At 44.8% G+C, this 23056-nt stretch overlaps 1 protein-coding gene across 2 annotated transcripts in view; it reads left to right on the top strand.

The window, feature by feature from the left end:
• LOC106573022 (reelin) overlaps nt 1–23056 on the top strand; it is a 318605-nt gene that overhangs the window by 102240 nt on the left and 193309 nt on the right. For both annotated transcript variants that reach the window (XM_045696831.1, XM_045696832.1), the window contains exon 3: nt 4604–4742. In XM_045696831.1, coding sequence (XP_045552787.1) covers nt 4604–4742 — 139 coding nt within the window. The remainder of the gene's footprint in view (nt 1–4603; nt 4743–23056) is intronic.

Below are 23056 nucleotides of genomic sequence, written 5' to 3'. Positions count from 1 at the left end.
AAGGCATCAGAAGGGAGGAAGGAGGGAGGGATGGAGGAAGAAAAAGGTGTGAGAGGGAAGAAAGGAGTGGGAGAGGATGGGAGTGAACAAAAGAAGGAGGGAGGAGGATGTCAGTGCAGCGGTGCAGAGATGACATTTTTTACATTTACATTTTAGTCATTTAGCAGACGCTCTTATCCAGAGCGACTTACAAATTGGTGCATTCACCTATAATATCCAGTGGAACAACCACTTTACAATAGTGCATCTAAATCTTTTAAGGGGGGGGTTAGAAGGATTACTTTATCCTATCCCAGGTATTCCTTGAAGAGGTGGGGTTTCAGGTGTCTCCGGAAGGTGGTGATTGACTCCGCTGTCCTGGCGTCGTGAGGGAGCTTGTTCCACCATTGGGGTGCCAGAGCAGCGAACAGTTTTGACTGGGCTGAGCGGGAACTGTGCTTCCTCAGAGGTAGGGAGGCGAGCAGGCCAGAGGTGGATGAACGGAGTGCCCTTGTTTGGGTGTAGGGCCTGATCAGAGCCTGAAGGTACGGAGGTGCCGTTCCCCTCACAGCTCCGTAGGCAAGCACCATGGTCTTGTAGCGGATGCGAGCTTCGACTGGAAGCCAGTGGAGAGAGCGGAGGAGCGGGGTGACGTGAGAGAACTTGGGAAGGTTGAACACCAGACGGGCTGCGGCGTTCTGGATGAGTTGTAGGGGTTTAATGGCACAGGCAGGGAGCCCAGCCAACAGCGAGTTGCAGTAATCCAGACGGGAGATGACAAGTGCCTGGATTAGGACCTGCGCCGCTTCCTGTGTGAGGCAGGGTCGTACTCTGCGAATGTTGTAGAGCATGAACCTACAGGATCGGGTCACCGCCTTGATGTTGGTGGAGAACGACAGGGTGTTGTCCAGGGTCACGCCAAGGCTCTTAGCACTCTGGGAGGAGGACACAAGGGAGTTGTCAACCGTGATGGCGAGATCATGGAACGGGCAGTCCTTCCCCGGGAGGAAGAGCAGCTCCGTCTTGCCGAGGTTCAGCTTGAGGTGGTGATCTGTCATCCACACTGATATGTCTGCCAGACATGCAGAGATGCGATTCGCCACCTGGTTGTCAGAAGGGGGAAAGGAGAAGATTAATTGTGTGTCGTCTGCATAGCAATGATATGAGAGACCATGTGAGGATATGACAGAGCCAAGTGACTTGGTGTATAGCGAGAATAGGAGTGGGCCAAGAACAGAGCCTTGGGGGACACCAGTGGTGAGAGCACGTGGTGCGGAGACAGATTCTCGCCACGCCACCTGGTAGGAGCGACCTGTCAGGTAGGGACGCAATCCAAGCGTGCGCGGTGCCGGAGATGCCCAGCTCGGAGAGGGTGGAGAGGAGGATCTGATGGTTCACGGTATCAAAGGCAGCAGATAGGTCTAGAAGGATGAGAGCAGAGGAGAGAGAGTTAGCTTTAGCAGTGCGGAGAGCCTCCGTGACACAGAGAAGAGCAGTCTCAGTTGAATGCCCAGTCTTGAAACCTGACTGATTAGGATCAAGAAGGTCATTCTGAGAGAGATAGCAAGAGAGCTGGCCAAGCACGGCGCGTTCAAGAGTTTTGGAGAGAAAGGAAAGAAGGGATACTGGCCTGTAGTTGTTGACATCGGAGGGATCGAGTGTAGGTTTTTTTCAGAAGGGGGTGCAACTCTCGCTCTCTTGAAGACGGAAGGGACGTAGCCAGCGGTCAAGGATGCGTTGATGAGCGAGGTGAGGTAGGGGAGAAGGTCTCCGGAAATGGTCTGGAGAAGAGAGGAGGGGATAGGGTCAAGTGGGCAGGTTGTTGGGCGGCCGGCCGTCACAAGACGCGAGAGTTCATCTGGAGAGAGAGGGGAGAAAGAGGTCAAAGCACAGGGTAGGGCAGTGTGAGCAGGACCAGCAGTGTCGTTTGACTTAGCAAACGAGGATCGGATGTCGTCAACCTTCTTTTCAAAATGGTTGACGAAGTCATCCGCAGAGAGGGAGGAGGGGGGAGGGGGAGGAGGATTAAGGAGGGAGGAGAAGGTAGCAAAGAGCTTCCTAGGGTTAGAGGCAGATGCTTGGAGTTTAGAGTGGTAGAAAGTGGCTTTAGCAGCAGAGACAGAAGAGGAAAATGTAGAGAGGAGGGAGTGAAAGGATGCCAGGTCCGCAGGGGAGGCGAGTTTTCCTCCATTTCCGCTCGGCTGCCCGGAGCCCTGTTCTGTGAGCTCGCAGTGAGTCGTCGAGCCACGGAGCAGGAGGGGAGGACCGAGCCGGCCTGGAGGATAGGGGACAGAGGAAATCAAAGGATGCAGAGAGGGAGGAGAGGAGGGTTGAGGAGGCAGAATCAGGAGATAGGTTGGAGAAGGTTTGAGCAGAGGGAAGAGATGATAGGATGGAAGAGGAGAGAGTAGCGGGAGAGAGAGAGCGAAGGTTGGGACGGCGCAATACCATCCGAGTAGGGGGAGAGTGAGAAGTGTTGGATGAGAGCGAGAGGGAAAAGGATACAAGGTAGTGGTCGGAGACTTGGAGGGGAGTTGCAATGAGATTAGTGGAAGAACAGCATCTAGTAAAGATGAGGTCAAGCGTATTGCCTGCCTTGTGAGTAGGGGGGGAAGGTGAGAGGGTGAGGTCGAAAGAGGAGAGGAGTGGAAAGAAGGAGGCAGAGAGGAATGAGTCGAAGGTAGACGTGGGGAGGTTAAAGTCACCCAGAACTGTGAGAGGTGAGCCATCCTCAGGAAAGGAACTTATCAAGGCGTCAAGCTCATTGATGAACTCTCCAAGGGAACCTGGAGGGCGATAAATGATAAGGATGTTAAGCTTGAAAGGGCTGGTAACTGTGACAGCATGGAATTCAAATGAGGAGATAGACAGATGGGTCAGGGGAGAAAGAGAGAATGTCCACTTGGGAGAGATGAGGATTCCAGTGCCACCACCCCGCTGGCTCGATGCTCTAGGGGTATGCGAGAACACGTAGTCAGACGAGGAGAGAGCAGTAGGAGTAGCAGTGTTATCTGTGGTGATCCATGTTTCCGTCAGCGCCAGGAAGTCTAGGGACTGGAGGGTAGCATAGGCTGAGATGAACTCAGCCTTGTTGGCCGCAGACCGGCAGTTCCAGAGGCTGCCGGAGACCTGGAACTCCACGTGGGTCGTGCGCGCTGGGACCACCAGGTTAGAGCGGCAGCGGCCACGCGGTGTGGAGCGTTTGTATGGCCTGTGCAGAGGAGAGAGAACAGGGATAGGCGGACACATAGTAGACAAGCTACAGAAGAGGCTACGCTAATGCAAATGAGATTGGAGTGACAAGTGGACTACACGTCTCGAATGTACAGGAAGTTAAGCTTACGTTGCAAAAATGTTATTGACTAAAATGATACAGTACTGCTGGCTGGTGGAGTAGGCTAGCTAGCAGTGGCTGCGTTGTTGACTTTGAACGTGTAGCTGGCTAGGTAACCTCGGTAGTTTCAGTACTACACCTTGTCATGATACAAAGCAACTTTGTAGCTAGCTAGCTAACATAACACTAATCAAGACGTTCCTTGTAGTGTATTTAGTTTCAACAATGCTGCTCGTCGGTAATAGTTGGCTAGGTTAGGAAAAATGGCGTCGCGGGGGACGGAAATAGCTGGCTAGCTAACCTCGATGGCTGGCTAGCTAACAATTATCAATTAACAATTATCAAGCTATGACAAAGACAACTAGGTAGCTCGCTAGGTAACACTGCACTAGTCAAATCGTTCCGTTGTGAAGTATTAGTAACTACATGGCTATCTGGCAGTGGGTTAATGATGACTAGGTGTGTTGAGTAAGTCTGGCGCCGCGTCGCGGCTGGCTAGCACACCTCGATAATACTCAAACTCAAGCTACACAATTATCTTAGATACAGAGACCGCACAGACAACTATGTAGCTGGCTAACTAACACTAACACCACACTAATCAAGTCGTTGCGTTGTAATGTAATAGTTTCTGCGGTGCTGTTAGTCGGTAGAAGTTGGCTAGCTAACAGTGATGACTAGCTAGCTAGCAGCTAGCAGTGTTGACTACGTTAGGAGGACGAAGATAGCTAGCCTCGATAATTACTCAGTTACTCTAAACTACACAATTATCTTTGATACAAAGACGGCTATGTAGCTAGCTAAGAAGAATTGCTCAGATCAAACAAATCAAGCCGTTGTAATGTAGCGAAGTGGAATATTACCTGTGGAGCGAAGCGTGGTGCGACTGCTCGCTCCAAACCGGAAGTCAATCGTGACCCATACATCAGGTAGTTCCACCTGGCTCCTCTCCTCTGAGCGTCTTTAGTCTCCTCTGTGTGCCACCAGGCTGATGAAAACGTTGCATTTAGTAAACTGTTGGAGCATTGTATCTTATTTCTTTCATTACTTTATCTTTTCTGCACACATACAAGTTACTGGATGTGTGCACAACATTTCCTAACAAGCACCAATCCACCTCAAACATAGAACAGGCCATTTTCACTGAAGGCTTACGTCTGTCACTAACACTCTATGCCTCCTCTTTCTCTCCCTCTCTCTCAATATCTCTCTATCCCTCACCTCCTCTCTTTCTCTTCCAATGTCTCTCTAATCACTCTCTCTCTCGCTCTATCTCTGTTCTTCTCTCAGGTGTGATGGCGGAGCAGCGTCAGTTTAGGACTCAGTTTGTGTGTAGTGTCGTGGCGTCTCACGTCAGCCACCAGCCCTCCACCAGTCTCAGCTTCGTCTGGATTGCTCCTCCGCCCAGCACCGGCTGTGTCAACTTCCTGTAAGTACTGTACCACAGTTGATAGCCCTTTTACACATATTTTGACCATAGAACAGCTTTATATAGGGCTGATAAAGACTTCAAGTAGTCTTGCCTAACAGACAGAATAGTATTTTGTTGGTCATGAAATAACTTTTAAATTGAGTTTGTGGAGTTTTAAAACAGTATAGAAACAAAAGGGTACATATCCTTACTACGAGAATCCATGAATGGAATCTATTAACTAATGTGTTCCTAAAGTGACCTGCTAACTACAGTGACCTGCTAGTCTCAGTAGCGTGATGGCCCATCTCTCTCCAGCAATATCCTGTCAGACAGGAAGAGAGGATTATCTTGATCCGACTGCATCATGTTGACAGGAAACAGGGAGGGGACAGCAAATTGTGTGTCAGGATGTGTGAGTGTGTGTTTGACAGCAGGTAGTGTTTGTGTGTGTCCTACCCTGTCCTTACTTGGCCTCACAATGGGACTGGTGCGGTGTGTGTTTTACCGTCCGCATCCTGTAGGGGGAGATGGAAAGGTCTCCATCCTTTGATTCAGCGGTCTTGCTGTGTGTGTTTGGCCTAGTTTCCTCATAGATTGTTCCACCATCCCCCTTCCTACTGGGACACACCTGCCATATAACAGCTCTGGAATTGTATCCCAATGGCATCCTGTTTTCTATGTAGTGCACTGCTTTTGACCAGGGCTCTGGTTAAAAGCAGTGCCTTATATACAGTAGGGATAGGGTGCCATTTGGGACACAGACATGGACTCTCTGTCAGACAGGAATGTATTTGCCGTTCTCTCTTGTAGCAATAGAGCCATGACAGCAGGGTGATCATATTCCTACTGGGACTCTTTTACTTTTGTCTCTATTACCTCATTACGGTGGGCAGTCTGAGGTACACTGCTTGTCAGGGACAGAGAGGAGTTGTGATTTAGCTGTCTAACTGTGTGCTCTGGACTCTGAGGTGAGTTAGAGGACCGGGCCATGATAGATGCTGTCTGGAGTTAAAGAGCCAGTCCTGATGTCTTACTACCTACTTCAGTACCTCACTATCTACCTACCACCTGAGACCTGTGGACTAGCTGACATATTTAGTTATGCTTGATTGCACTCACTTCCTCTCTCTTTTCTTTCTCTCTTTCTCTTTCACAATGTTTCTATGTCTCTCTCTCTCTCTCTTTCTTAATCACTTTTTCTCTCGTGACTGTAAAACTCTCTCCATCTCTTTCTGTCTTCGTCAAATGTTCCATCTATTTCTGCAATGCTCTGGGAGAATCCGCCCTATTCTTGCCTGATTTTGAAAAAGGTAAAAGGTCATCGAGTAGCGGAGGCCAGGAGAGGAAATGTGGAAACAAATGAGCGTGTATGAAGACTCTCTTTCTCCACTCGCGCGTCATCAGGCAAATTAATTTTACAAGGTTAAAAATACATGTGTAAAGTTATGAAAACAGATGTAGGTAGTCGTGTAAGACATGTTATAGAGAAAAGGATAAGTAGCGTACCATTTTTAAATATCAACATCAAATTCAAAAGGGGTGTGGTAGATTTAAAATCCCTTAAGAGCACCGTGCCAGTGCTAGAGATGACAGGCGGGCTTGCAGGGGGCCCTCAGTGTGTCACAATAGGGGCCCGGGCCCCAGCAGGATGACCTTATCAAAGTCAGACAGTCACACTCCAGCAGTCTCCGGACTGCTACACACACACAGCCACTTATCCCTCTGTCTGACCACTCAGCTCTCTCAGCACCAGACCCGGTTCTAGATTACAGCTCCTGTCGAAAGCAGCAGCTCCCCTACCCTGTGTCTCTGGCACGGGACAGCCCAGGTCCAGTGAGCCGAGTTGGGGTGAAGGCAGCAGGCGAGCCCCATGCTCCACAGGCTGGGGCTCAGGAACAATCAGCTCATGTCCCAGGCCCCTGACTTGTCATTTCGGTTGATGTCATATCATCCGCTATAGCACTTCAGACAAAACAGTTTGGATCTGTTTTCTCAGTGTTCTTTTTTGGTGTGTCTTCTCAATCCATTCCCATCAAAGTTTGGTTAATAAAACTTTACTGGACCTATAATGCCTGAATTCGGTGCAAATGTTAACCTCCACCCTTATCCCCTACCCTGCACCATCCCATCCACAGGTCACTGAATCTGTATGTGTCCATGACTGTGTTGTCACGGATCATCAAGCACACCTGTCCCTTATTCCCACTGATTAGTATTTGTATATATGTGCCCTTTGGTTTTCATGGTCTTGTCGATTATTGTTCCAATGTCCGTTGGTGCGTGTGCCCTTTGGTGTGCTATGTATACCTGTGCTATGTGTTTTTGGCTTCTGTGCCCTTATGGATTGTGCAGATGACTACAGGTCTCGTTCCGTATGTTAATCATTGTGCATGTGTGTTATTTATTCGAGGTACTCCTCGCTCTTTTGTTTGGGTTTCAACCCTGTGTTTTGTATACGTGTTTGTTTGGTCTTCGTCCCTGTGCCCTTACACGGCACGTCGTAATTTGGGTGAAATAAAAACCCATATTACGCATTCCTGCGTCTGTCTCCCGGATCCTTCATACCGACGTGACGTGTGAATCAAATACCTGTAATAGCCTACCCTGCATCCTTCACAAGGCTAGAGCTGAGGTGCCTCTCCCATGCATTACTATGAAGCCAGTAACAGTTTTATGTGTGATATTGTATGAGTGTTCCTGGTGACAGATTGTTCATCAGACAGACAGACTGAGTGATGTAGTGTTGTGATGTTACTGTTTTATTTTTTATTTTGAAGTTTTATGCCTACCCTAAACCTTAACCCTTACCTTAACCATTCTGAGTTAATGCTTAACCTAAAAATGTGGAGTTAATACCTAAACTTAACCTTAAACACTTTGAAATTTGACCTTTGGAACAACTGACATTTAAGAAACATGGATGAAGGTCTAATGCTGCTGTGAGAGCTGGTAGAACAAAATACTTAGACATTCTTCTCATCCTGTCTGTGTGTGTTGGGGGGTGTTATTGTGCACACACAGACACACACACAAGCAGGCATCTGCTGGGCTGGAGATTGCATTAATTACTGCATGTGTGCCTTACTCTCAAAGTGCTCCTCCAGGGAGAGGTGTGTGGGTATGTGTGATGGCATGCTGTGTGCATTCTTGCTTTTATATTAATAAGTGTTCATATTTAAAAGTGTGTTTAGCTGTGTGTGTGTTTTGTGCATGTTTATGCAAAACCCAAGCAGATCAGACGCACTTGTAAAATAAAGGAGGTGTAAAACTAAAGACAAAGGCAGACACACACCAGAAACAAAAAACATCTCGCCAGATTGTTTGCTTAAATTATACTCCTGCGACTCTTTCATGCTATTGCTTGTGCCTGTAAGTTTTTCCCGTTAACTTTACGACCGCGGAAATGTTTTTAATGACCTGTCAAACACGCCCCGGTAATGGCTGCAATGGGGTCAATGGAATATGTACATTGTCTTTCCGTTGCATCAATAAAAACCCTAAAGCTTCGTCTGCGATTTAACGCACCCGTCTCGACACTTACATGAGATGAAAAAGAACTCCATTTTGATGAGTGTTAATTTTTTGTGGAATTGATAAAAGTAATAATTTAATACAGTTTAATGTTAACAATTAGATGCACTGAAATGAAAACAGCTTCCGAAAATGAACACTAGTGATATTATGTCTGATCTCAACAACAATATAAAGTATGTTTCGATAGATGTAATCTAGAGCCAAGCGTGTTGATTTTTAATCTGAGTGTATCCTGCTATTGACACACGTGTAAAAATTTTTTTTAAATAATTTGATTTCACCTTTATTTAACCAGGTTGGCCAGTTAAGAACAAGTTCTCATTTATAACTGTGACCTGGCCAAGATAAAGCAAAGCAGTGCGACAAAAACAACAACACAGTGTTACACATGGGATAAACAAACTTACATTCAATAACACAATAGAAAATCTGCATACAGTGTGTGCAAACGAAGTAGGGAGGTAAGGCAATAAATAGGCCATAGTGGCGAAGTAATTACAATTTAGCAATTAACACTGGAGTGATAGATGTGCAGATGAGGATGTGCAGGTATAAATACTGGTGTGCAAAAGAGCAGAAAAAAACGAATATGAGGATGAGGTAGGTAGTTGGTTGGATGGGCTATTTACAGATGGGCTGTGTACAGCTGCAGCGATCGGTAAGCTGCTCTGACAGCCGATGCTTGAAGTTAGTGAGGGAGATATTAGTCTCCAACTTCAGTGAGTTTTGCAGTTCGTTCCAGTCATTGCAGCAGAGAACTGGAAGAAAAGGCGGCCAAAGTAGGTGTTGGCTTTGGGGATGACCAGTGAAATATACCTGCTGGAGCGCGTGCTACTGGTGGGTGTTGCTATGGTGACCAGTGAGCTGAGATAAGGGTGAGCTTTACCTAGCAAAGACTTATAGATGACCTGGAGCCAGTGGGTTTGGCAATGAATATGTAGCGAGGACCAGCCAACAAGAGCATACAGGTCGCAATGGTGGTTAGTATATGGGGATTTGGTGACAAAACGGATAGCACTGTGATAGACTGCATCCAATTTGCTGAGTAGAGAGTTGGAGGCTATTTTGTAAATGACATCGCCGAAGTCAAGGATCGGCAGGATAGTCAACTTTACGAGGGTATGTTTGGCAGCATGAGTGATGGAGGCTTTGTTGCAAAATAGGAAGCCGATTCTAGATTTTAATTTTGGATTGGAGATGCTTAATATGAGTCTGGAAGGAAGGTTTACAGTGTAGCCAGACACCTAGGTATTTGTAATTGTCCACATATTCTAGGTCAGAACCGTCCAGAGTAGTGATGCTGGATGGGCGGGCAGGTGCAGGCAGCGATCGGTTGAAGAGCATGCATTTAGTTTTACTAGCGTTTAAGAGCAGCTGAAGGACACGGAAGGAGTGTTGTATGGCATTGAAGCTCGTTTGGAGGTTTGTTAACACAGTGTCCAAAGAAGGGCCAGATGTGTACAGAATGGTGTCGTCTGCGTACTGTTATTAAACCTATTAACAATTTTGATGACCGTTACACACACACACACACACACACACACACACACACACACACACAGGTGTTTGTCTTGTTAGTGCTAAATACAAATAAATGGATCCTATTTTGTGCTGATGATGCTTCTGCCATCTGTTCTCTGGGTGAAACATGGTACTGTATCGTTCACTTGGTGAGAGCGTGGTGTTAGGAAAGCCAAGGTTGAGGGTTAAGTTCTCTAATTCAAATTACACTTCTGGTTGTGAGATATGTAAATAAGTCCATTACCAGTATTTAGATCATAATATTTGAGAGCAGAATGTTAATCATTTCCTTAAACCGTCAAAGGTCATATAGGTCATTGTGAGAGGTTGACAGGTGGCCTGTTTAACCCTGTGACCTAATCATCTCCTGAGGCATTAACCAATCATATTGATTTCCTGCCTCGGTTAATAACCTCTTACATCTAGACGTTCCGCTAGCGGAACACCTGCTCCAATATCCAATGATGGGCGTGGCGCGAAATACAAACTCCTCTAAAATCCGAAAACTTCAATTTTTCAAATATATGACTATTTTACAGCATTTTAAAGACAAGACTCTCATTAATCTAACCACACTGTCCGATTTCAAAAAGGCTTTACAGCGAAAGCAAAACATTAGATTATGTCAGCAGAGTACCCAGCCAGAAATAATCAGACACCCATTTTTCAAGCTAGCATATAATGTCACAAAAAACAAAACCACAGCTAAATGCAGCACTAACCTTTGATGATCTTCATCAGATGACAACCCTAGGACATTATGTTATACAATGCATGCATGTTTTGTTCAATCAAGTTCATATTTATATCAAAAACCAGCTTTTCGGTGAAAGCACATTTTGCAATATTCTCAGTAGATAGCCCAGCCATCACGGCTAGCCATTTAGACACCGACCAAGTTTAGCCCTGACCAAACTCCGATTTACTATTACAAAAGTTGGATTACCTTTGGTGTTCTTCATCAGAATGCACTCCCAGGACTGCTACTTCAATAACAAATGTTGGTTTGGTTCAAAATAATCCATCGTTATATCCAAATAGCGGCGTTTTGTTCGTGCGTTCAAGACACTATCCGAAGTGTAAATAAGGGTCACGAGCATGGTGCAATTCGTGACAAAAGATTTCTAAATATTCCATTACCGTACTTCGAAGCATGTCAACCGCTGTTTAAAATCCATTTTTATGCCATTTTTCCCATAAAAAATCGATAATATGCCGACCGGGAATCTGCGTTTAGGTAAACAGACGAAAGAAAACAAGGCATGGGGTCGACGCGGGCACGCGCCTGAGTCTCACAGTACTGTAACCAGCCACTACCCAAACGCGCTACTTTTTTTCAGCCAGAGCCTGCAAAGCCACGATTCAGCTTTTTGCCGCCTTCTGAGAGCCCATGGGAGCCGTAGGAAGTGTCACGTAACAGCATGGAATCTTCTCAGGTTTTGGCCTGCCATATGAGTTCTGTTATACTCACAGACACCATTCAAACAGTTTTAGAAACTTTAGGGTGTTTTCTATCCAAAGCCAATAATTATATGCATATTCTAGTTTCTGGGCAGTAGTAATAACCAGATTAAATCGGGTACGTTTTTTATCCGGCCGTGTAAATACTGCCCCCTACCCACAACAGGTTAAACGGAAGTTTGGAACCACCAAGACTCTTCCTAGAGTTGGCTGCCTGGCCAAACAGACCAATCGAGGGAGAAGGGCCTTGTCAACTGTGGAACCTTATATAGACAGGTGTGTGACTTTCATGTCCAATCAATTGAAGTTACCACAGGTGGGCTCCAATCAACTTGTAGAAACATCTCAAGGATGATAGATGGAAACTCAATTTCGGGTCTCGTAGCAAAGGGTCTGAATACTTACGTAATAAGGTATTTCTGTTTTTTCTATAATCTTTTAAACCGGTTTTCGCTTTGTCATTATGGGTTATTGTGTGTAGATTTATGAGGGAAAACATGTATTTAATACATTTTTGAATAAGGTTGTAACGTAACAAAATGTGGAAAAAGGGACAGGATCGGAATATTTCCAAATGCACTGTATATCAGAGGCATGACGCCTCTGTATACACTATCTTTACCTCCTTCTCCATCCCCCTGTCCTCCATTTCTCCCCCCTCTTCCCCTCCTTTTATCTATCCCTCCTTCCTTCCAACTTAATTCATAGGTCTCTTTTCTCTTCTCAACTATTTTGAAATCTCCACCCCTCCTTCCTCTCCATCCTCCTCTCCTCATTCCCCTTCTCTCCGATCTGCACCCCCTTCACTAATGAGAGAATGACACTCTTTTTCAGAAGATGAATGATTGCTGTTCTACAATCAGAGGAGAGGACAAACACACGCACGCACGCACACTCAGACACACGCACACCTATACACTCCGAGTTGTTTGAGCCCTTAATTGCTTTCCCTCCCAAATAAATTCTAATGAATGTTTAGGTGTTCTGTAAGTGTGTGTGTGTGTGTGTGTGTGTGTGTGTGTGTGTGTGTGTGTGTGTGTGTGTGTGTGTGTGTGTGTGTGTGTGTGTGTGTGTGTGTGTGTGTGTGTGTGTGTGTACAGTATGTGTGTGTACAGTATGTGTGTGTACAGTATGTGTGTCCTGTAATGAGACACACGCTGAGGTTCCAGTAGAATGTACCGACAGGACAGACGCAGCTGTGGAGTTGCACCGATCACACACTCTTCTCCTTGCTCAGATAGAGGGGCTAAACTCCTTTCTCCTCATCTGCACAACCTTTGTGAAGGTTGTGGAGCACTGTGCTATGCTGTGTTGCTCTCATGTCTTGTTAGTTAGCGTAGCCTGATACCTGACTGTGTTTCTGTTTAGTAAATATTAAAGAGGCTTGTTCCTACATCCCCACCCGCTGTTCATCACCACACATCATTTATTCATAAAAATACCACACACACACACACACACACACACACACACACACACACACACACACACACACACACACACACACACACACACACACACACACACACACACACACACACACACACACACACACACACACACAAATCCAAATGAATGTTTAACCAATTTAGATGTCTGAATATGATTAAAACCTGTCTGGGAACGTGGGACGCCCACCTAGTCAACAGCCAGTGGAATCGCGTTGCGCGAAATACAAATACTTCATAAATGCTATAACTTCAATTTCTCAAACATATGACTATTTTACACCATTTTATAGATACACCTCTCCTGAATTGAACCAAGTTGTTCGATTTCAAAAAGGCTTTAGAGCAAAAGCAAAACATTAGATAATGTTAGGAGAGTACCCAGCCCAAAATAATCACACTGCCATTTTCAAAGCAACTAGCATGCATCACAAATACCCAAAACACAGCTAAATGCAGCACTAACCTTTGACAATCTTCATCAGATGACACCCCTAGGACATCATGTTACACAATGCATGCATTTTTTGTTCGATAAAGTTCATATTTATATATAAAAACAGCATTTTACATCGGCAACCGCATTGCCAGATTTAAAAATAACTTTACTGGGAAATCACACTTTGCAATAAACGAGGTGCTATGCTCAGGAAAATAGGCTAGGCGATACAGGTTAGTGCCATCTTTGAACCATCTAAAATCAAATATACTATTGTAAATATTCCCTTACCTTTGATTATCTTCATCAGAAGGCACTTCCAGGGATCCCAGGTCCACAACAAATGTAGTTTTGTTCAAAAAAGTTAATAATTTATGTCCCAATAGCTCCTTCTTGTTAGCGCGTTCCGAAGGCTACTCATAATGTACTGAAGCGCGCAGGACTTGTCGTCATGAATGTGCAAAAAATATATATTTACGTTCGTTCAAACATGTCAAACGTTGTATAACATAAATCTTTAGGGCCTTTTTCAATCAGAGCTTCAATAATATTCAAGGCGGACGATTGCATTGTCTTACTAAACGTTTCAGAATGAAAGGGTACCCATGGGCGCCCGCTTCATAGTAGTAATGGCCCTCCCCCTATGACCAACTTTCCAGTCCTCTCGTTCGGTCAGTTTCTACCGGAGAAGACTCAAACCAGTTTGTAAAGACTGTTGACATCTAGTGGAAGCCTTAGGAAGTGCTAAATGAATCCTAACTCACGGTGTGTTTCATAGGCAAAGTGTTGAAGGTGATTCCACAAATCAGATTTCCACTTCCTGCATGGAATCTTCTCAGGTTTTGGCCTGCCATATGAGTTCTGTTATACTCACAGACACCATTCAAACAATTTTAGAAACTTTAGAGTGTTTTCTATCTAAATCTACTAATTATATGCATATTCTAGTTACTGGGCAGGAGTATTAACCAGATTAAATCGGGTACGTTTTTATCCGGCCGTGCAAATACTGCCCCCTAGCCCCAACAGGTTTTAAGTGTGTGGTCTCTCCCCACCATCACCGCAGCAACATGGATTCGTTATTAATGAATGAGGGGTTGTATTCATTAATCATGAGATGAGATGAATGGTGTATTTACTTTGACACCCATAAAATCCACAGTCTCTATGGGGGGTGTAAGAGGGAGAGAGAAGAGGGAGAGAGAGTGAGGTGGGGTGGCAAGGAGTTTAGGAGAAGAGATGGAGTGGAAGAGGGCTGCAGGAGAAGAAGTGCCTCTGCTCTCCTCTGCTCTCCACTCCACTCCTCTGCTCTCCTCCTGTCCTCTGGTCTCTGCTTCTCTCCTCCCTACTTCTCTCCACTCCCCTCCTCTCCTCTCTCCTCTGCTCTCTACTCCTCTCCTCCTCTCCTCTCCTCTTTCCTCCTCTCCACTGCCCTCCTCTTCTCTCTGTTGTGCTGCACGGTGTTGTCTCGTTGTGCTATGCCATGCCATTTTGACAGAGTGTGTTGGGGGAGAAAAAGAGAAGTCTGTCTTGGAGATTGCTGTGTTGTGTTGTAGAGTGACGGTGACAAATGGAGTTTCCACACAGCCCTGCTACAATTGTTTCATTTAGAGAACAGTGATAATATGTCTCACTGATGCAATCCCTACTAGACTGAGGAAGTATTTCAGTGGGTCTTTCATTTTGACCGCAATTACCTCTCTGACAAGCCCAGAGAGTGTTTGTGTGTTTGTGTGCGTGCATATCAAGTTTACTGAGTGTCTGGGAGAGTGATTCTCTATTTGGATCAGCACCAAAGTTTAAAAGTTTTCAGTAATGTCTTCATTTGGCTCAGGGAGCATTAATTTGGGACATGATTGGAAGCTATTACATCTTGTAAATAGCCAGTACTGATTCGTTTAAAGACACCCGCACACACACACAGGCACTCATAGTATATTTGATGGGCCTGCTGTGATACTGCACTACAAGATGGGTACATACTGACTTAGCCAGGCAATAAAATTGCTGACCAGGAAATAGACCACCACTGGGATATTTATGACTTCATGTCTTTCATGACTTTGACCTCGATAGCACTGCGATTAATTTTTACAAGACTTGACACAATTTGATTTGATTTTTTATTAGGTTCTGGTGTTGCTTCCAAAACACTCTTAGTGTGGACATAATAATTTTTTACTGTGATTTAAAACTGCATCTTTTACCACCTCTGGCTCTTAGATTCAGTAACTAAGAGTTAGTATTTAAATGATAAAACAGCGTGATAGACAGATACAGTATAAACAAAAGTATCTGGACACGCCTTCAAATTGGTGTATTCGGCTATTTCAGCCACACCCGTTGCTGACAGGTGTATAAAATCAAACACAGCCATGCAATCTCCATAGACAAACATTGGCAGTTGAAGGGCCTAACTGAAGAGATCAGTGACTTTCAACCTTGACACCGTCAAAGGATGCCACCTTTCCAACAAGTCAGTCTGTCAAATATCTGCCCTGCTAGAGCTTCCCCTGTCAACTGTAAGTGATGTTATTTGAAGTGGAAACTTCTAGGAGCAACAATAGCTCAGCCGCAAAGTGGTAGGCCACACAAGCTCACAGAACGGGGCCCCCGAGTGCTGAAGAGCGTAGCGCATACAAATCGTCTGTCCTCGATTGCAACACTCACTACCGAGTTCCAAGCTGCCCCTGGAAGCAAAGTCAGCACATGAACTGCTAATCGTGAGCTTCATGAAATGGGTTTCCATGGCCAAACAGCCACACACAAGCCTAAGATCACCATATGCAATGCCAAGCGTCGGCTGGAGTGGTGTAAAGCTTGGCACCATTGGACTCTGAAGCAGTGTAAACGTATTCTCTGGAGTGATGAATCATGCTTCGCCATCTGGAAGTCCAACAGATGAATCTGGGTTTGGCGGATGCTAGGAGAACGGTACCTGCCCCAATGCATAGTGCCAACTGTAAAGTTTCGTGGAGGAAGAATAATGGTCTGGGACTGTTTTTCATGGTTCGGATTAGGTGTCTTAGTTCCAGTGAAGGGAAATCTTAACACTACAGCATACAATGACATTCTATACGATTCTGTGCTTCCAACTTTGTGGCAACAGTTTGGGGAAGGCCCTTTCCTGTTTCACCATGGCAATGCCCCGGTGCACAAAGTGAGTTCCATACAGAAACGGTTTGTCGAGTTCGGTGTGGAAGAACTTGACTGGCCAGCACAGAGCCCTGACCTCAACCCCATCTATGAATTGGAGCCAAGCCTAATCACCCAACATCAGCACCCGACCTCAAAACTCATCGTGGCTGAATGGAAGCAAGACCCCGCAGCAATGTTCCAACATCTACTGGAAAGCATTCCCAGAAGAGTGAAGACTGTTATAGCAGTAAAGGAGGGACCAACTCCATATCAATGGCCATGATTTTGGAATCAGTTGTACAACGAGCAGGTGTCCACATACTTTTGGTCATGCAGTGTACTTTAATCTCAGTATCTGTGATACCAACAATTGACTGCCCATAAGGATGTTGTCAAGCTGGATCTTGCTAAGGACTATTCAGTTGTGTTAAGGGCATTTGATGTTTGTGTGCATGTGTTTGTATCAGTGTCTTTCCTGGGGGTACTCATTTATGAGAAGAAGGTCACCTCACCCACCACACTGTAGTCTCTATGCCATGTCCTGCCCTCTGGTGTGTCATTCTCTACTCCAGCGCTGCTGTCTTATACCAACGTGTGAGCTGTATTACATTGTCTTATGCCACATTTCTGCTCTGTCTGGTCTTTTGGCCTACTGTCTTACATCACTTATCTGGGAGTGAGAGCTGCAGAGATTAGAATGAACTGTATTAAGTGTGTTTAAGATACAATTATAGTGAAAGTAAAAGTGTTTTGGTTTAGTTAACATGCAAGGGTGTACAGTACAAGTGCTGACACACATAATAAAGACCTGGACAGTAGACATTTTAGTTACTGTACCTCTTGACGAGATGCATCTCAAGTCCCATGGACCTCATGCCTTTGTTGTACTTAGGGGATCTCCTCACCTTGTGGTATAAAACCTTAAGAAGAGCATTACTGGCTCAGAATACCGTGTCTGCAGTAACGTAGCAGGTGTAAAAGAAACCTACAGAAAAGTTAATACTGTGAGATAAAACTTTTTAAATCATGACTAGAGAGAGACTGTCAACAAGTACAGCAAAGAAAGAGCTGCTGTTTTAATGAGTGAGTTACATTTAAGTCATTTAGCAGACACTCTTATCCAGTGCGACTTACAGTGGTAAATACATTTCTTCTCCGTACTGGCCCCCCGTGAGAATCAAACCCACAACCCTGGTGTTGCAAACACCATGCTCTACCAACTGAGCCATACGGGACTATTCACGTTTAAGTTGTTACTCAGCACTGTCAACACTTTTACAAGCCATAAAATGTGCGTTCTTACTTCCACTCGTGCTACAACCAGCAATGCAGCTGCAATGAAGTAAGAAAGTGTATCGATAGGTTTCAGTTATTATTAGCGACTTGGATCTGTTATTATATTGAGAAATATTTAACTTTCTTTGTTCATAGGATTAAAAATAATAATTTGTGCATGAGGCAGAAATAATGCGGTGAACTCGAGTTTTGCTATAAGCTGGAAGACGATGTCCCTTTTTGGCAGGGAGAGCGTAGGGATGTTGAGAGATGCACCATCAGTCTGCTGCTCTCTTCCTCCACTGAGACTGACCATCAGATGCAGGCATCATCAGCCCAGTAAAATTAAAATAAAAAGCTAATTATTTAAATGTGAGGCACAGCTGAGTGAGCATACAAGTAATACAACAACTGATCTATATTGCCTACCTAAACTTTTGAAATATATATATTTTGAAATTGTCCCAACAACAATGCATTTGCAGGGTCATTCAAGCAAAGCCAATATGTGGTTATTTTTATTTGTATTTATTTAACCTTTAACTAGGCACAGCAAATAAAATGACAATGTGATAATGTATTGGGCCTACAGCATAGTGATGTAACGTATACGCAGGGAGTTTGGAAACAGCTGCAGAGGACGAGTTTAATAATAATAAACATGAAGATAATACAAAACAGCAGATGCGTACTGAACGTAACCCAAACCAATACTGCCTGATGACTGAGGCAACTGAGGGCTATATGAAGGGAGAGGAATCAGTGTAGTGATGAAGTCCAGGTGTGCTTAATGATGGGGAGCAGGTGTGAAATGGTGGTTGCAAGGTGTGCACAATGTGGGTTGCCAGGACCAATGGTTAGTAGACCGGTGACGTCGAGGGCCGGAGGGAACAGGAGTAGGTGTGACAGTACCCCTAAACAATATGTTCCCGGCCCCACAAACTGGGGGCTCAGCTTCTGGCAGGGCAGGCGGAGCTGGAGGTTCCTGGTGGAGAGTCAGACGTGATCACCAGGATGGAACACGGGAGCCTCACTGCGGTGGTGGTCTGCCTAATCCTTCTGACGGTGTGCTGGAGTCTCACGTGGGTAGCGTTCCACACCTCCTCTATGCTCCAGAACCGCTCATCCACTGCAGGGGCCTCGATCTGTCTCGGAGTCCACGGAGCCAGGGCCGGCTGATATCCCAGGATGCACTTGAAGGGAGTCAGCCCGGTAGAGGAGTGACGAATTGAGTTCTGGGTGTATTCTGCCAGGGAAGGAACCGGGCCCACTCCCCCTGCCGGTCCTGGCAGTGACTCCTTAGGAACCTCCCCAGTTCCTGGTTGGTCCTTTCCGCCTGCCTGTTAGACTGAGGCCAGTACCCATATGTGAGGCTGACCGTGGCCCCCAGCTTCTCCATAAAGGCTTTCCAGACCTGTGGCGTGAATTGGGGACCACAGTCGGAAACGAAATCCTCAGAAAGGCCATAGTGCCAGAAGACCTGCTGTGCTTCAGCGACCTGGAATGTGATAGGTAGACCAGAGAGAGAGGGATAAAATAGGTCCTCCAACATCCTAGAGACGGAGGGCTGGGGCAGCCGGTGATTCTCATCTTTGACCAGAAGATGGTGGGGTTATGACGTTGGAGCCACGGGAAGCCGAGGATTACTTTGGGTACGGTGATGATGAGGAAGGCTTTCCTGGTGCTTGGGTCCCACGGTGAGGGTGAGTAGTGCTGTGATGTGCATAATTGTGCTAGATCCCAATGGACGCATATCCAGGGCTTGAACAGGAAAAGGAGAGGAGAGGGATATGAAGTTGCCTCCTCCCTGAATGTGAGGGCCTGGTCGATAAAGTACCCAATGGCACCGGTGTCCACTAGAGCTGTAGAGACCAAACTTGTGGGACAGCCAGCCAGTGAAATAGGAATCGTAAAGGGTTTGTCAGAAAATGAAGGTAATGGAATACTCACGCCTACCCTGGGAGACGGAAGGTCACGGGGCCGCCCCTCCGGTCTAGTGAACTCTGGGTTGGGGCACCCCGGACACCACTAAAGCTGGTGCCCCTCCTGGCCACAATAGGGACAGAGCCAACTGTCTCCATCGACGCCGCTCTGCCGCGGAGAGGTGTGTGGTCCCTATCTCCATGGGTTCAGGCTCTGCCTTAGGACAGCCAAAGGAGGGAGGTGAGTGGCGAGGTAGACACTGGCACGCTCGAAGAAGGTGGATAGCCATTGGACGCAATGAGAGCGTCCAAGTATATATTGTCATCCCGACATGCCAACTCAGTCTGGACCTCTTTGCGCAGTACACTGTGGAATAGAGTGAGGATTGTCAGGGCTGGTGGTTAGTTGATCGGCGACGTCAAGCGCCAGACGGAGGGAAAGTTGGTGACCACTGCTTTAGATCCTCTCCACATCTGGATGAATAATAGATATCTGTACCACTGGAATAAATACATTGTGTATGAAGCATGGCACACCACTCTCCTGCAAGCAATTTAGCTTTCCCCTTCTTTCTGTGCCACCAAATATTTGCATATAGGTTATTGGTAAAGTTACCAGGTTGTTAGCTAGCTAGCTAGCCAACAAGGTGTAGCCTAAACAAATGTTTAGCTGTCCAGTCTGCAAGTAAGCCTAGTTTTAGAATGGCCCTCGATATGGTTTATAAATGTAAAATGTGGCAAAAATAAATAAATTGCACCGGTAATATGGGTCATAATTTCAGAAGCAAACTGTTTTCTCCATGGAAAAGAGGGAGACTTGTCAAAACCTGGCTATGGTATATACAGTGGAGAAAGTGGGAGGGTTGAGCGAGACTACAAATTCAAAGACAGCCTACTTCTTTATACTCAAGGAGGAGAGAGACAAACAGCTAGACTGTTGTTTTACTATTAAACTCAATGCTATTGTTTTTATTTCGTAAATCAGTTTGTGTTTCTTAACCAGTCAAAGACAAGCTAACTAGAAGGCTGGTGACTGGTTAGCTATGGGGAAGTAAGAGAGTCGATGTGTATGATCGGAGCCGGAGCGAAGCCTGCCTGCCTGCCTGCCTGCCTGCCTGCCTGCCTGCCCACACTCATCACTTGCTCCCCCACACCTCACCAGCTGATGTTGCTTGTGTGTACCCAGTGTGGGTCATCCTTCCCACTGCTGAACAGAACCGAACCCTCTCTGCACTGCGCATCTAGTGCTGCTAATATTCTGCTTATCATAGTAGCCTATTCAGTCCAAGTGCAAAAACAAGTCACAAGAAGGTGAGTCCAAGTCTGAGTCACAAATAGTCAAGAAGGCAAGTCCAAGTCACCAAAAGTTGAGTCCAATTCAAGTCACAAGTCATGAAAATTGGGACTCCAGTCAGACTGCCTGCTGCGTACCGACGAGCCTGCCGTTTCTACTTGTAGAATTGCCCTGCTCGTCAGTGGCTGACAATTTGACTTTGAACTAATCAGATAGCACAAACCTCCGCATTGGGGAGCCAACAGGAGTGACAAGAAAAAGGAAAAATGAGGGCACTTTCCAGGTGTAATCCATATCCTTTTCATCAGAATTGTTCTAACTAAAACAATAAAGCTGCTTAATAAAAAAATTCTAGAGCAACTCTTTACATTTTTACCTCTTTGGTGCTTGAATTTAGGATTGTTTTGTTAGTTTTGATAATGTGCACTTGATAGGGCATCTTTTGACCAATGGGTAAAATAAGTGTAGATAATCCTCTACGAAAACCAATGGTCCAAACGTCATGTCTCTATCATAATCTGTTTAGAGTTTTTACCCTGGTAGGATGGCAAGAATTAGGGTTACTAAAACAATGGAGGCCAGAGTAAAAAAAAATACAAATCTGGAAAATTGCATTATGTTAGGCTGGATTCTGGTGCAGAATTAAGGCTACTGGCTACCTGACAAGCTCACTATCCCATCGGACTCGTCATATTTCTTCTTGAATCCGCAGGACATAAAACAATAGGTAAAATGGATAAACATTTCTCGACATGACATGGAGTATTTTCATATTTTAGTCTATGCTTTTTGTATGAATTCGAAATTCCTGTTCTTTATAGAAGATTTCTCACAAAAATAAGCTTATCACTTTGAAATCTCAATGGACAACTGAGCATATACCACGCTTTTTATTTTCAATTCCATTTCAATTGAATTCAGCTCATGTGATGCTAAATTAGATTATTGTGACCCGTGGAAACAACTTTGAAGACAACGACCACGAAAAGTTGTTTACGAGAAATCTGCACCGCTAAGTCAACAGAGCTCGGTGCTTACTATTGAATGTATTAGGTTACAAAATCGGACTTTTTAGATATAATGTTAATGATATGTTAGAGAAAGACCACACTGAACAATTCACAACATGAATAATCATATTTGTCTTGGTAAAATGTATTTTATGACAAAGGAAGTGAAATTTCATCCCTAACGCATGTTAGTATGGGTGGATACCCTACACTTGCGTATCAGTTAGCTGAGCCAGGCAGTCACACACACTTAATATGAAACTAATGGGTGGTAAGTACAACACAATGCACACAATTTAAATCACTCTCCATTATACCATACTGCCGGTTCGCCTGCTTGTTAACGTTAGCATCACCATTTGCCAGCTAGCTAGCTACTCCACAGACTTTCGGCAGCTAAACAGGCAGCTGCTTCATTCAAAAATGAATCCATTCTGATTTATTCGAATGTTGCTAGCTACATTAGTAATGTAGTTGTGATCATCTGGCTGGTATCAGTGTTGCTGCACAAGCAACAGTGGTTAACATAACACCCTTGACCAGAGCTAGTGCACCGACTGGTATTTGTGTAGCATGCTGACACCCTGGAACAAAGCTACTGACTGACGCGATACACGAGACCAAGAAACATCTACAGCAGGGATCACCATCTACATTCAGCCACAAGCTGATTATTTTCTTGAGAGGATGGTCAGGGGGCCAGAACATAATTGCAAATTATGTGTAGACTTAAGAAGCCCAAACATATATAATATTTGACAAAGAAAATTGCATTTTCAAACCTTGCTTACATTTGCATGCAATCACAAATACAGTGCCTTCAGAAAGTATTCCCACCCCTTGACTTTTTACACATTTTGTTGTGTTACAGCCTGCATTTAAAATGGATTAAATTGAGATTTCGTGTCACTAAATCTACACACAATACCGCATAAATGTTTACAAATGAATGAAAAATGAAAAGCTGAAATGTATTCAGTCAATAAATATTCTAACATTTGGTTATAGCAAGCCTAAATAAGTTCAGGATTAAAAATGTGCTTAACAAGTCACATAAAAAGTTTCATGGACTCACTGTTCGTATTTTCGTTATTTAGCCCTCCGAAAAGGCTCACCAGGAAGCACACAATGTCATGACCCGTGTTTTGTCCTTAATTTTATTTTAAATCAAATGACCACAGGTCATAAACCTGAAATTCAACAAACAAGTAATGACAATATATTATTCAGATATATTATTTAGTATATATAATAATAATAATAATAATAATAATAATAATAATAATA

Source organism: Salmo salar, chromosome ssa16 (assembly GCF_905237065.1).
Source record: "Salmo salar chromosome ssa16, Ssal_v3.1, whole genome shotgun sequence".
In the NCBI taxonomy this organism is placed as follows: Eukaryota; Metazoa; Chordata; class Actinopteri; order Salmoniformes; family Salmonidae; genus Salmo; species Salmo salar.
The sequence above is the reverse complement of the archived record's forward strand: the minus strand, read 5'-3'. Positions and strand labels throughout refer to the sequence as shown.